Genomic DNA, 14,522 nt, shown 5'->3' with positions numbered 1-14,522 from the left:
TGCCGTGACCCGGATTCGAACCGGGGTTGCTGCGGCCACAACGCAGAGTACTAACCACTATACGATCACGGCCAGCTGCTCTGTTGAGTGTGAAAGCAATGTGTGTGTGTGTGTGTGTGTGTGTGTGTGGATTTCCCTAAATGAGACAGTCATGTTCCACAGACAGTTTATGTGGCACCGCTGTGTGTCCTTCAGAGACATCTTTTGTCCTTCAAATCAAGAGCAGCAGCAGGTAAAACCGGAAACAGCAGAAGCTTCACGGCAGTTGTGTTCTGACAGGTTCAGGTGACTTTTAGCACACGTTGAAATGCCGTTCTCCATAACCTGACATGAGGGTTTTCACACAGAACCATCTGGGAAAGCTTAATTTGAAACTGCACTTTAATAAACTAGAATTGTATTCCTCTGCCACTCAGACTAGTGTCAGGTTACATCCCTGTTTATCCAATTTCATTTGAAATATTCACCATTTGTGTGAAATGTTGTCATAATTGCGGTGTGAAGTCTTGAGTAATGCCTAAAAAGTGTGCATCACTCAACCACATGAACCAGGTCACCCCGCCACTGCTGCTGCCGTGACCCGGATTCGAACCGGGGTTGCTGCGGCCACAACGCAGAGTACTAACCACTATACGATCACGGCTTCCTGCAGCTCCGACTGCCTCATTGTTGTTTTGAGCGGTGAATATAAAACATATGATCTTATCTGTGTGCGTCTTCCTAAATGACATGTGATAGAAGACAGATAGTTCATGCAGCATGGGGTTTCCTCTCTCAGAAAGGCTGCCTTATCATATCGGTGAAGGTTGTGTGGGGCTGCACCTGAATACCTGCAGACACGAGGCAGGGCTGAGACAGTATACCAAATTATAGTTTTGCCAGTAATTCTTTATCCATACTTATTATTCTCCTAAAAAAATTGAACATTAGCATCAAAGCCCAACGCACAGAGCTCTGCAAAGTCTATCAGAAACAAACAGCTTTTAAGTAACATTAACAATACAAATGTTAACATAGCATGTAACATTTATTTTTCTAATTATTTAATGAATAAATAAGTTATTCACATAAAGACAGGATCAGAGCTGTGTCTTTCCTCTCCTGTTAACCATCTCATGACCTCTCAGATTCATCTTCTAAACCTTTGGAGGGGCCCGACCCTGGGGTTGGGAACCTTAAAATTAACTCCAGCCTCAGCAGTAAAATGCTGCTTACACATTAATGCATCAGTACCAATCTAATAATCAGTTAGGTGACATTTTCCTGCAGAACGAGCACTTTTACTTGTGACTCTTTAACTGCATTTAGCTGATAATACTTCTGTTCTTTCACATGGGGTTTTATCGGTATTCTGAGTGCAGGATTTATTATCCTGAAAAAGAAAAATAGTAGTAGTTCCATATTTGAAGCACATACGAGTCTTTATAGATGGAAGCAGGACAAAGAGGCTTTTCTCTCATCAAATTCTTCCACTTAAGTTTAAAAAGAAACTGCTGTAACACTATAAATTATCTGAATCTGAGAGGCAAACTTTTCATGCAAAAACACTGACAGGCTTACTTAGCCCAATCAGTTACCATGGCAACTTCACTACAATTACTCGAAAAAGACACACCACAACACATAAGTGGAGCTGTGAGTAATCCACTCCCAGAGATCCAGTTTGAAATATAAACAGGAACTAAATCTTCCAGATGAAGCTTCATTTGTTTCACAGAGGTCACGTGACAACAGCTGGACGTCACCTGCACAGCAGCAGCTGATGTTCTGGTTATTAGATCTGGACCCAAACAACCACCTGCTTCTTGTAAAGCAGTGATGCAAATCATGAATGACATAATAGCGTGTGTGTGTGTGTGTGTGTGTGTGTGTGTGTGTGTGTGTGTGTGTGTGTGTGTGTGTGTGTGTGTGTGTGTGTGTGTGTGTGTGTGTGTGTGTGTTTGTGCGTGTGTGTGCGCTCTGTGTTTTATCTTCTGTCCTCTTTATTAATCCTCTCTGTGTTTGCATGTCTGACTGCACAAACTTTGTCAATCAGGCTTTAGCTGCATTTAAACAAAAGCTTTCCAGTGGAGTCCAGTTTATACTGAAGAGTCATGATCAAGTGTAGACAAGCAGCTCTGCACTGTAAAAAAAACACTCTGTTTAGTCTATTTATTTTATTTTGGAGTGTGTCTGCCTGCTCAGGTTCAGGTTCAGGTTCAGGTTCAGGTTCAGGAAAGATGTCATGGTTAAAAGAAGCTATGTTGACTCTATCGGTAGGAATTGTGGAACCTTTTCAGATTCACAGGCTTTGCTGATCCATCCATCCACCACAACATCATCCTTAAGGGTTTTTCCAGAATACAACAATGGCCGACTACTTCTACCATCAGCAGTGGCATCAACACACCCCGAACCCTGATTTTTCGTTTACCATGAGGTCAGTATTTCAGTTCATCCAATGCTAGTCAACTCGATGCAATCTCTCATTCAGCTTTTCTTTTATCTGTCTCTCTGAGTTTACTGTACCACAGCAGCTGCTATAAGATATTGAATCTTCAAAGTTAAACAATGATTATCCCACTTTGTTAGCACAGGAAAAAACTACAGCTCTACCCAACAGTATGGGCTATATAATGTAGTTAAAATTGTAGTTCAGGTTTCTGTAGTGTTCATTAAGTTATATTTAGGATTTTAAAGATGTTTTTAATCAGTGGAAACAACAAAACCTTCTAGTTCTTCACATTTTTGTCAGCATTTTCCAGCATTAATTTACAAAACATGAATTCATACTAATGTAATTAACAATCAAACAGGTAAGCAGCAGTAAATGGATGGATTGATTGATCAGTTAAAAAATAACATGTTTATTTAAGGTCTAAACTGGAGATCTACCAAAAATCACACACAGAAACATTTTCTAAGTGACTTTACTGCCAGTGTCAGGTGAGAAGGAATATTTAAGACCTTTAAAAATGAAACTGAAGACTTTTAAATAACTTCTCAGGCCATTTTCCTTTTTAGGAAACTGAAATAATTGCTCTTTAATATCTGCATATATCCTGTAGCTGCATCTTACTGAAAATTAAAGTAGGGTTATTTTTGTTATAAAATTCTGTTAAGTAAGTTGAATGGCTGACTTTGGAGTATTATTACATCATGGCAGTACTACCTTATATTGCCTTTTCTTTTTACAGTGTAGAAGGAGAGAGAGCTGGAGAAGGGAGGGAGAAGGAGGGAGGGTAAAAAAAAAGGAGGAGGAGGAGGAGGAGGAGGAGGAGGATGGTCCTGCTGTCAAACAGAGATGAAAATACAGCAGCAGGTTTCAGGAGGGCAGCGCCGTTAGATAATCGCATTTATTCTCTCCTCGGCAGCGGCGGGGACCAATGGACGCGGAGCGACGCGCCGAGGGGGAAGAAATCAGAGTAATTTAATTCCCTCCAACTCAACGGAGCTGCCGGAGAGGCGACGTCCGCTGCGGCCGCAGGTGATGCTGCACAGACACACACCGACCCTGCAAACTTCAGAGAGGATTTACAAACTGTATTGACACTGTGCCTGCTGCTGACAGCCGAGCCCCCTGCCTCAGCTGATGTTCACATCAATGATAAGATCAATTATGCGGACGGTTCGGCTCGAGTCTTAATTAGTGATGAGCATCTTCATTATAGCAACAGCTGAGAAAATGCACAGGACAAATAACAGAGACGTGGAAGAGCAGAATACCTGCGCCCTGTGAGGTGAGTGAATAAAAAATACAGTGTCATTTTCTCGAACTAGAACTTTTACTTCAGTTTTATTTCATATCAAAAACAACATTGTGGTCTGTGGGGTTGAACTAAACTCTCGAGCAACTTTAACTACATTTTCTTCTTTTTATTTTGCTTCATGTATCCAGGTAAAAGTCTTACTCAGATTAAAATTTAAAAAGGGAGAAACACACTGTTACAGCAATAAACACAAGCACACTACACAACAGTATACACCACATTCAGTTCAGATCAATTTGATGATTTACATGCAGCTCTAACATTGAGCATCTGGAAAATGCACTATGTTTAACATATTTAATATTAATGCTTAAAAGTTGGTTTCAGGGACAGAAAGACATTTGCAAACACTGTATGTGTGATATATTTGTAATATTTTTGATAGTCCATTCATTTGGAAACTTAATCTGTGTAATGGAACAACCACAAAATCATTGTGAATGTTTTAGTGTTGATTTATTTTTGCTTTGTGGTGGAAGAAGTGTTGAGATCTTCCACTTGAAAGTTAAAAATACAAGTACAAATCCTGCATTCATGATTTAAAGAAGCTAATTAAAGGATCAAAAGTAAAATCATCAATTAATTGTTTTAGTAATTTTTTAAGTAAAAATTCGAAATATTTGCTGGTTGAAGCTTCTGAAATGTGAGTTTTTGATACTTTGTCATGTCTGAGCACAAACTGAATATTTGTGGGTTTTGGCTTTTTGGTTGAATGAAATGAGAAATTTGAAGACAACACATTCCACTGTGTTCTGACATTTTATAGAGAAAACAATTAATCGAGAGAGCAGGTTAATGAAATCAATAGTTAGTTGCAGCCTGTCCATGGTGTAGCTGGTTGAGAGGGAGTTCATTTGAACTACTTTACACTTTTGTAAAACCTTTATCTGCAACGTATCAAGAATCTGTAGTAAATATTCAAGTAAAGTAGGCCTACCTCAAAATTATATTTAAGTACAGCTGGAAGTACAATTCACTTCCACCAATAAGCAGTCAGAATCTCACCAGGAAGCGTTCAAGGATCCACCTGCTGGAGAAACATGAGAGAACAACGTTCTTAAAAATTATTCGTCAAAATGACATTTTCAAATTTAAATTACAATAAAATGTTAATCAGTAAATCAATGATCAGTGTAGTGTTTCAGGAGGAGGGAGTGAACCAGGCTCACAGACTGATTCTTGCTGTGAAATGTAACTTGGCTTTTTCTGTATTTACAGAAATTATGATTAAAGTTACAGTTTATATTCAGTAGTGTGCTCGTCTTGTATTTCATACCATAAGTTTCTTTAAAAGGTAAATAACTAGAAGTAACAGGGTCATGAATGTGTGTATGAATCAATTTAGCTGAAGATTAAGTTGTAGAAAAGTTGTTTCATCTGTTTCAGCCGTGTAGATTGTTTTGGTTTTCTTTGTCTTATTCATTTGTTTTCAGAAATCCATCTCTGAGATTTCAGCCTCCAATTCAGTGGAGGTGAATTTCAATTTATTTTGTGGAACTCACAGCATTGATAAATAACATTTGAAAAACAGCACAATCTTATTCTAAATAAATGAGTAGAGTCTAGGCTTTCATTCGTGGCCTCCACGTAGAGGAGCTGGAAACTTTGAGTGGGTGTTTTAAACTTTAGATTGATGATCCAAGCTCACTCAGGTTACAGGTTTGTACAGGCTGGGGCTTGATGTCGGTTTAAAGCCACGTTTCTTTTTTGAAACCTCCAGGATTAACTGGATCGTAATGAATGTAACTGTAATGCTGATTCTGGAAGGAGTTATTGCTGTTGATTTAAAACTGGTGTTTGGACGTGGGGTTGAAAATAAACTCTCCACTGGACTAAAGCTGTAGTTGAAAGAGGTTTTTTAGGTCTGTTGGCTGGTGGTTCTGAGACATTTTAACCTCTCTGGGTCGTCCACACCGTGATGTCTCACCAGAGCCGATGAGATTTTAAGGTCTCACAGCAGTGGTGTGAGAGTTGTCACATGAATCCAGGCGTGAATTGGTGTGAAGAGTCAGGAGTGTCAGGTCTAAAAGTGGAGGGCCAAGATGTTTTCTTTATTTCAGTGAAGGTGTGCGCATATGAAAGCATGCAGCATAACACAATTAATGTACACGAATGGATCTAATCTGGTTGTATAATTATATGCCTAGTCAATTAATCAATTAGCCGTTCAATAGAAAACTACAGATGCAGTAAATAAATAAATACTAATAACACAGCTGGATTTGCCCCATAGACTGCCATTATAAAACAGAGATCTGTGAAGCTTCCTGCAAATTACAAACAAGGAAATGTGTTGCTCTTTGTGTTATGAATTCTAAATCACAAAATCTTAATATTAATAAAACTTTTCCAAAACCTAAAAAGATATTTTTTATGTTAGCATGTACCACACAACATGGAAACAAACCAGAAAGAAAGAGGTCTAGTATCCGATTCTTAAAATACAAGAACACAGAATATTTGTGGCGTGCATTGCTGTTTTTTTTTTTGCTATTGCCACTTGGGGGCGCCAGAGTCTGACATTTTCAAACTCAGTACAAAACGGCTTTAAAAGGTTTGATGATCTTAATGAAACACAGTTAGAACCACATTATTAATTAGAACATGCTCTTCTTTTGATATACAGTCACATCAGAAAGTAGACCCCTTCCCTTTTTGCATTGTATTTTTGCAAACTGTGGTCAGGTGTCTCCTGCTCACTTTAATTATCCTTGAGATGTGTCTAGAAACTGATTCACCTGTGGCAAATTGAATTGATTGCACATATTTTAACGGCACACACCTGCGTATATAAAGGTCCCTCAATTCACACAGTATGTCAGGACAAAAACCAAACCATGAAGTCTGAGGAACTCTCGGAAGACCTCTGTGATAAAAGTGTGGTGAGGGCAAAGGTGTAAAAAACATTTCTGATGCTCCAGGTGTTCCCAGGAGCACAGTGGCCTCAATAATTGTGAAAAGGAAGAAGTCTGGAACCACCAGGACTGTTCCTAGGGTTGATCGTCAGAATGATTGCGTAACCGGGCGAGAAAGGGCTTGGTCAGGGAGGTAACCAAGCGCCCAACGGTCTAACAGAGACCATCTCAGCTGCTCTCCATCAATCAGACCTTTATGGTTGAGAGACTAGACAGAAGCCACTTTGAGTAAAAGTCACATGACAGCCAGCTGGAGTTTGTCCAACAGCATTTAAAGGACTCTAAGAGCATGAGGATAAAAATTCTCTGGTCTGATCAGACTAAAATTGAACCGTTTGGGCAGAACTCCCAAAAAAATAAAATCACCAGGCTATCACCATCCCTACAATGAAGCAGTTTTTTAAGGAAAACTTCCAACCAATAACGACTTCTGTGTTTTCCTGATTTAGTCTGAGGAAATTTTGGATAAACTGATGGTAGACATGCAGTCATGGAAGTAAAGGGGGATCACGGTGTCAGAAAATAACTGTGCTTTGAGAATTAAGGTATATTAACAAATCCTAGGTTATAATGTCCGTGAGTTGTAGTCTCAGGGCAACAGGATCAACAGTTATATAGAGTTAGGTGTCATCTGCATAGCGATGAAATGAAATGAGTCGATGTAAATCAATGCTTACGGATGGGGATTGAAATGTTGGTTTCTGATGATCTGAGACAACAAATATTTGAATTTATAAAAAGTAAAATTTTCAACGGACTTGATATTCAAATGATTGTTTTGTTTTTGTGATTTTTTCATTACAGTTGTTCAGCTTCTCTGAAGATCCTCTGTCATAAACTCCTGTCAGCTGGACATACAAATACCTCCTCTGCCCCATCACACATCCTGCAGCCAGCATGCCCATCATCAGCAATGCCAACCACGACTTCAGCACCTACTCCATCAGCAGTGACGACAGCAGCCTCGACCGCTTCTTCACTGAGATCCCGGAGACTGAGACCATCAAGGGTGTTTACTTCCAGCGAGCGCAGCTGCTTCGTGACCCCAAGGCCTCGTATGTGGTCGACCACACCCTGCAGGTTCTCATTAATGTCGGGGGCAACCGCTACACCTTCCCCTGGAGCACCTTGGAGCAGTTTCCCCAGAGTCGACTGGGACGCCTTCGTTTCTGCACCACCCCTGAGGAGATTGCGCGACTCTGCGATGACTACGACGAGACGTGCCAGGAGTACTTCTTTGACCGAAACCCGACGGCCTTCAGAGTCATCCTCAACTTCCTGGCCGCAGGCAAACTGCGTCTCCTTCGGGAACTGTGTGCCGTGTCACTGCACGATGAGCTCGACTACTGGGGCGTGGACCCAGGTCATATGGAGCGTTGTTGCCGTCGCCGCATGATCACACGCGTAGAAGAGGTGGCGGAAAGAGAGCGTAAGGAAGAGGAGTGGAGGCAGAAGAGGGTGATGCTGAAGAAAACCCCCCCAGAGGCCGAGCAGGGCTACCGCCGGCTGTTCTGGATGCTGAGAGAAGTGGTGGAAAACCCTCACTCGGGACTGGCTGGGAAGTTGTTCGCTTGCCTCTCTGTCATCATGGTGTTGGTCACTGTCATCAGTCTGTGCATCAGCACCATGCCGGATCTCAGAGATGAAGAGACCAGGGTGAGTGTGAAGCCGATGAATCACTGAAAGCTACACTGTCCTCTTGAGAGATTCAGAGATGTTTTGTGGTCGATATTCTGGGGAAACACTGGACACAAACACGGAAATGAAAACACAGACAATGACTGAATGAGGATTAATGACAAAGATTATTATTGATCAATAAGGGGACAAGACTCAAAGTTGGCAAGTATAATCATTTCCTGTCCCACCAGCACAGAGTCACTAATCCTCTTATAGAACAAAGTACAAGAACAAGGGACAAAGATGTGAAGACAGATTTGTCGAGATACATATCAGCTATGTTTACAACAATAGCAAAAAACCATGAGACATACATTTACATATCTACTACTTACATATATGTCCTTAATCACAAGACACCTAAAGTCACCTAAAAACTCAACCCACATGCAACCCCTTGACCTTTCAGATGACCTCTATGACCAATTACAGGACGAGGGGAATAGCGGGCCTTTTCAACGCATTTACTGCTGATGATGCAATCAGTGTCGCATCACCTCCACATGTTGGTATTAAAATGATAAACCCACCATTTAATCTTCTCTTACTTTCACAGTTTGACATTTGCAGCCTTTTCTGAATGTGAAAGTTTGGATGTGGTGCAAAGTGCAAGTACTGTACTCAAGTACAATTTTTTAGGCACTTGTACTTTACATATTTCAAATTCATGGTACTTTATACTTTGACTCCACTATATTTATCTTACATCTATAGTTACTTTGATTTTAAATCGACAAGCCATCATCTTATAAAATGTCATGCGTTATTACAGATTGAGGGCCCTGCAGAAAGGAGTAAAAGGAGTACTCTTACTTTGAATTATTTAAGTACATTTTGCTGTACAATTTAGAGTGCAAGACTTTTACTTGTAACAGAATAATTTCTTTATTCACTCTAATCACTATCTACTGAAGAAGTTGTTGAACACAGCGGGGCTGGTGAGGAAATTGGAGCTGTTAGCAGCTAAAGAGACAGATATTTTCCTCAGGAGTCGGTGTAGTCCTAAAGCTAGAAAGCTTTGGCATCTCCAGTGGTAGTACCAAACAAGACGCTGCAGCAGACACAAAACTTACATCATCCAAATAGTTTGAAAGATGTTTTTATCACATAAAAACTAAATAGAAATATAGGAGCTTTAAGTTTTGTATCAAACAAATGGTAAAACAAGATGATGACATTCAAAAACCATCAAGCACACATAAAAATCATTGAAATGTGACAATTTTTCCCCTAATGTTTGCATTAACTTTGTATTAAAGGTGATAATAATAATTGCATGTAGCCGTAGTCATGTAGCTGTAAATATGATGTGATAGATAGAAAGAACAAGAACATAAATATTAGTAAAAATAATACAAGACAGGTGAATAAAAATGGATAAATATTAATCAAAATAATTATACCGATACAAAACAGTAATCTCAGTACAAAGACAATTGGAAAAAAGATAAATAAAGTTAAAGCTAAAGTCCGGGTTGTTTGTTAAGCTGAAGTATGGGGTGAACAGAGGCAGTCAGGCTGTAGAAGCTGAATGTATAACTGTTATTTAACAGCCTGAACAGGGCTGATGTGATTATGTTCCTGTGGCGGAAATGATGGATAGATTCCTCCCTGACGTAATGCATCAAACGCTCTAATCAGGACAAAGAAAAAAATAAAAAGGTGTTCACTTCTGAAGCTGAAACGGACAAAAACAAGTTATTTTTAGTGTGTTTCAGAATTGATGAGAACTACAGACATCTGAAGTTGTGTTTCTAAACTTGGCTCAGAGTCAAAAAGCAAAGCCAAGATTCCTTTTAATCTCTGGAAACCAGTGTTGTTTTCAGTTTTGTGTCTGGCACACATCTAAAGTTGAATGTTGGCCACCTGGTTTAACTTGCTTTTATTCATTTTGACAGGTGAATAAATCTGGATAAAAGCTGAATGTGACTGCCGGCCTGTCAAATAATGAAAACAAATGTAAAAAGGGGCTAAGATTGGTAGTAATTTAAGAAACAATGGGCTATTAGAGGAAAGCAGCTTCTCATTTTTGCCTTGGACTGTTGATTTTACAGAAATAACAACTGTCATTGACAGATCATCATCAACAGCTAATTTATTCCTTGGGTTAGTTGAAATGTCCTCGACTGACCTTAAGTCGTTATTGCAACTGGGAAGTGAAAGCTCTGGTATATCTGACATGGTGCTTAAAAATACAGTGTTTTGTGGTTAGTCTATTGTCTGCTGATATTTAATAGATATAGAGCTATACTGAACAAACAGTAATTTAAACCCTTATATATTAAAACACAGAGTTCTTTAGCAATCAGTTGTCTTGCTTGGTAGTTCGATGTTCACATTTATCTTTCTGTTTTGTTTTGTTTTGTTTGTGTTCATTGATTAAGATTAATGGGTGAGAAGTGGTAGCACAGTTGTCCAATAAAGCAAACGCTTGCTTGTGGGTAAATATGTGAATTTCACCTTTACCTTCCCTTCCACATGAATGGGGCATTAGCTCACAAACATCTTGGGCTTATGGGAAATGGTGTTCGTTAAAGGTCAAGGTTACTTTTATTGTCTGCTAAAGGAGAAAACTTTAATTGAGTTAAAGGGAACTGCTGCATGAAAACCAAACAAAAGCTGGGACAAAATAATGCTGTTAAAATAAATAAAAAATGAACAAACAACAATATTAGATCATTATGAAGCGAGCCACACAACATACTGTTGAGAAGAGCTCTGTCCCAAGGATTTTTAGTAATCAGTATAGTTACTCATGTCAGCTTATGCTAATGTTTGCTGCATCACAGAGCAGCAAACATTAGCATAAACTCTGATTAGCACTTTGTAGCATCTAGGATTGGTGTTACACCTCATGTGTTGTGTGGATCCTGAGGGATTAGTAACCAAACCAAAATAACCAAACAAAATTTGTTTTGCTAATGGTAAGCTAACGTTAAATGCTAGGTTACTGCAGCTGCTAGTTAGCTAGCCATGTTGAAGTTTGGTTAGAACAAACAAACTGTTAAGTCTATTTTTTTTTTTTAAATCTCTGTTTATCTTTATAAATTCACATACAAAGTAAGTAAATTTAGTAAACAAAATAAAATATAAATACAGCAAGTGAACAAGTACAATATCTTTTACAATATAAAAATCAATAAACAATTTTAAAAAAGGCAAAAAAAGAAAGCAAGAGACTGTAAAATAAATAAATAGATAATAAATCGAATAATATAAATATACGGAATCAAGTTCAGTCGGTATTGGATTCGGAAAGCTATTTTATGTCAAGATGTGGTTGGCATGAGATGTTTGGAAGAAGTTGGATTTTACAACACAACGTAAAACCAACAAAATATCACCGTTGGCTGTCGTCGGTATTGTACATCAAATTGACGTTGGAGTTAAACGTTATCCTGACATCAACCGTCGTAACCTACGTTCAGCCAAATATCAACATGCTAATGCAGAGCTACGATTAATCTCTGTTTGGGGAACAGGTGTAGTGATCGGTCCATTTAAAAGTGAAAGTTTATATCCTTCAAAATGGAAGAACCATATAAAGCACCAGCAAGCCATCTACAGTATTGTATTATACAGCTGAGTAAATGAAGGTTCTTGTTTTGTTCGCCCTCTGCCAGTTTCTCTTCAGCTGCCTGGATGTTGACAGACATTAGCTGTCGAGGCTGTAACGCCACTGTGTATGGAAGACAATTATAGACAGTAAATTGTTGAAGAAGCTGTGAACGTGTAACGGCAAGCAGAAAGTTCAGATCAAGTTCACCCACATTTCTTGAATATTACTTCCTTCACAAATAATTCATTTATTTACAGGAGTTTCATTTCCTCTGGTAACACAGTGTACAGACCAACAGACATTAAAAGTATTGATTTTAACGCCTAATAAAACCTGCCCTCCAGCCCTTTCTTGTCAGTAAACATAAAGGCGCTCATTATGTGCACTTAGAGAAGCCTGCGTTTCACAGGGCTGTAATTTCAGCTTTTTCTTTTGGTCACTAGAAGACGTATTTGTGACTGCTCATTATTATCATCAGTCAGCTTTCAAAGCCACACTGAAATGGAAAATTGATTTTTTTCACTTTAATGACTTCTTCTCAGCAGACACTTTTTTTTTAAATTCAGTGGCAACGAAATGATTTAAACCAAAATCAATTTAAATGCTGCCAAATACTGAATTTATTTTTAAAGTTAAATATAGCGTGACGCTGAGAGTGGCTTTTTTTCAGACACAAAAAAAAAAAAAGGTGGTTGTTTGAATTTCTATTGTGTCGTATCAAATACTAAATAGCGTATTTAATTGTTGACAAAAAAGGTACAATGATTTGTTGTGAAAATGGAGACTGCAGTGATTTTAGGAAAACCAACATCTGGTAGTCTCAAAGGCACAATTGTGATGCATTACAATGAAAATAAAAAAAAGAAATATTCAATCTTAAAGGAGTGATTTAGTATTGTACTACAATAAAGAGCCGGGGCTTTTCAAGAGACAGATTTGAAAGGACTATACAAAAATGCCTTCATCTTTCAAACTCCATGTTCCCTATACTTTTCATTTCATGTCATTTATCTCACAAAAACCAGAGTAAAAAAAAGAAACGGCATACAAACATGATAATAACAATGGATCAAAATGGGACACCCTTTATAAGATGCTTTTTTTCCCGGTCTTGTGCGTATGTGAAGGAAGGTAAATTGGAATAAGGTCACAGAATCTGCCATTTAGCTCAAGTTCAACATTATACATAACACGAGCCTTGTGAAAGATGTTACATTTCCCCTTTGGATCACAGACCTGTCCAAATGCTCCAACAGCCTGTGACCCTTTAAAGTGTCTGTCATCTCCGTGTTTCTGTGTCTGCAGGGCGAGTGCTCCCAGAAGTGCCACAGCATGTTTGTGGTGGAGTCCATCTGCGTCGCCTGGTTCACGCTGGAGTTTTTGCTGCGATTTGTCAACGCTCAGAGCAAGCTGGCCTTCGCTCGCGGCCCCCTCAACATCATCGACGCCATCGCCATCCTGCCGTACTACGTGTCCCTGGTCGTCGACGTCAAAGACGAGACAAAGGAGGAAGTCATCATGGGTGCCGGCAGAGGCTATCTGGATAAACTGAGTCTGATCCTGCGCCTGCTACGGGCTCTGCGCATCCTGTACGTGATGCGTCTTGCTCGCCATTCTCTGGGCCTGCAGACGCTGGGACTGACCATGCAGCGCAGCATGAGGGAGTTCGGCCTGCTGCTGCTGTTCGTCTGCGTGGCCGTGACCCTCTTCTCACCTCTGGTCCATTTGGCGGAGAGCGAACTGGCGCCATTTGCCGCCACACACCCCCACCACAGCTTCAGCAGCATCCCAGCTTCTTACTGGTGGGCCATCATCTCTATGACCACGGTGGGCTATGGCGACATGGTGCCGCGCAGCATCCCTGGACAGATAGTGGCACTGACCAGCATCCTGAGTGGCATCCTCATCATGGCGTTTCCCGCCACCTCCATCTTCCACACCTTCTCCCGCTCCTACCAAGAGCTTAAACAGGAGTACGAGCGGCTGTGGAAGGAGGAGAGAGGCGAGGAAATAGCCGCTGAGTCGGAGGAGAGTTGGTCCAAGGTCAATTTGGCACCAGATGATCTCACGTCTATGTCCAAGGAAGAGAATGAAGCGCTGATGTCAAGCAAGAGTCATCAATCCACACTTCCATCTACAGCTTTCTGAAGGAGCGGGCAGCGAGCAGACACATTTATTCAGAAATATGTTAAAAATGGTGACACTCGACCGCGTACTCTATCCGTATAAGTTCTTTAGACTCCAAAGGACTGTTATATTTTGAACTGTGTATCTCACTTTAAGTTTTATGTCTCTCCGTGTTCTGGATTCATCTACTTATCAGATTGTATCAAGTCTTTTTTCATATCTGCCAATACCTTGTACGCAGCACTATGTACTAAACCGTTAACTCCAGCTGATCTGAAAATTGAATTCTCCTCACTTTTTGTGTAAGGAAATGTAAACTACAGTCTTGCTGCAACTATTGAGCACATTGTGTTTGTGGAGAAGCTGCTGCTGAACATCATGAATGTCGATACAAGGCTTTTTCAACGTGTTCACGTATCGTTAGCTGTCAACCGTTGTGATTTAAGGCGTCTTTCCCTTTACAGCAGTCAACATTTGGAGAAGCTTGTTAGC

General features: G+C 39.9%; 1 protein-coding gene and 2 non-coding genes across 3 annotated transcripts; 1 reads left to right on the top strand and 2 right to left on the bottom strand.

The window, feature by feature from the left end:
• trnah-gug lies at nt 1–72 on the bottom strand. Its single transcript has one exon. It is a non-coding gene; the product is annotated as a tRNA-His (tRNA).
• A 499-nt stretch (nt 73–571) lies between these two features.
• trnah-gug lies at nt 572–643 on the bottom strand. The gene has a single exon. It is a non-coding gene; the product is annotated as a tRNA-His (tRNA).
• A 6,918-nt stretch (nt 644–7,561) lies between these two features.
• On the top strand, nt 7,562–14,051 carry LOC111224892 (potassium voltage-gated channel subfamily G member 4-like). Its single transcript, XM_022749589.1, has 2 exons — nt 7,562–8,320; nt 13,209–14,051. Exons 1-2 carry the CDS (start codon nt 7,562–7,564, stop codon nt 14,049–14,051), a joined length of 1,602 nt encoding a protein of 533 aa, XP_022605310.1.
• The last annotated feature ends 471 nt before the right edge of the window (nt 14,052–14,522 follow it).

Source organism: Seriola dumerili, unplaced genomic scaffold (genome assembly GCF_002260705.1).
Source record: "Seriola dumerili isolate Sdu_G_001 unplaced genomic scaffold, Sdu_1.0 BDQW01000011.1, whole genome shotgun sequence".
Classification (NCBI taxonomy): Eukaryota; Metazoa; Chordata; class Actinopteri; order Carangiformes; family Carangidae; genus Seriola; species Seriola dumerili.
Note: the sequence above shows the minus strand (reverse complement) of the source record. Positions and strands in the feature narration are given on the sequence as shown.

What these genes read in the sequence shown, in the direction of transcription:
- LOC111224892 (XM_022749589.1), top strand. Translation starts at nt 7,562, where the DNA reads ATGCCCATCATCAGCAATGCCAACCACGACTTCAGCACCTACTCCATC. An exon ending in TCAGAGATGAAGAGACCAGG is followed by an intron (nt 8,321 to 13,208) that starts GTGAGTGTGAAG and finishes CTGTGTCTGCAG; the next exon opens with GGCGAGTGCTCCCAGAAGTG.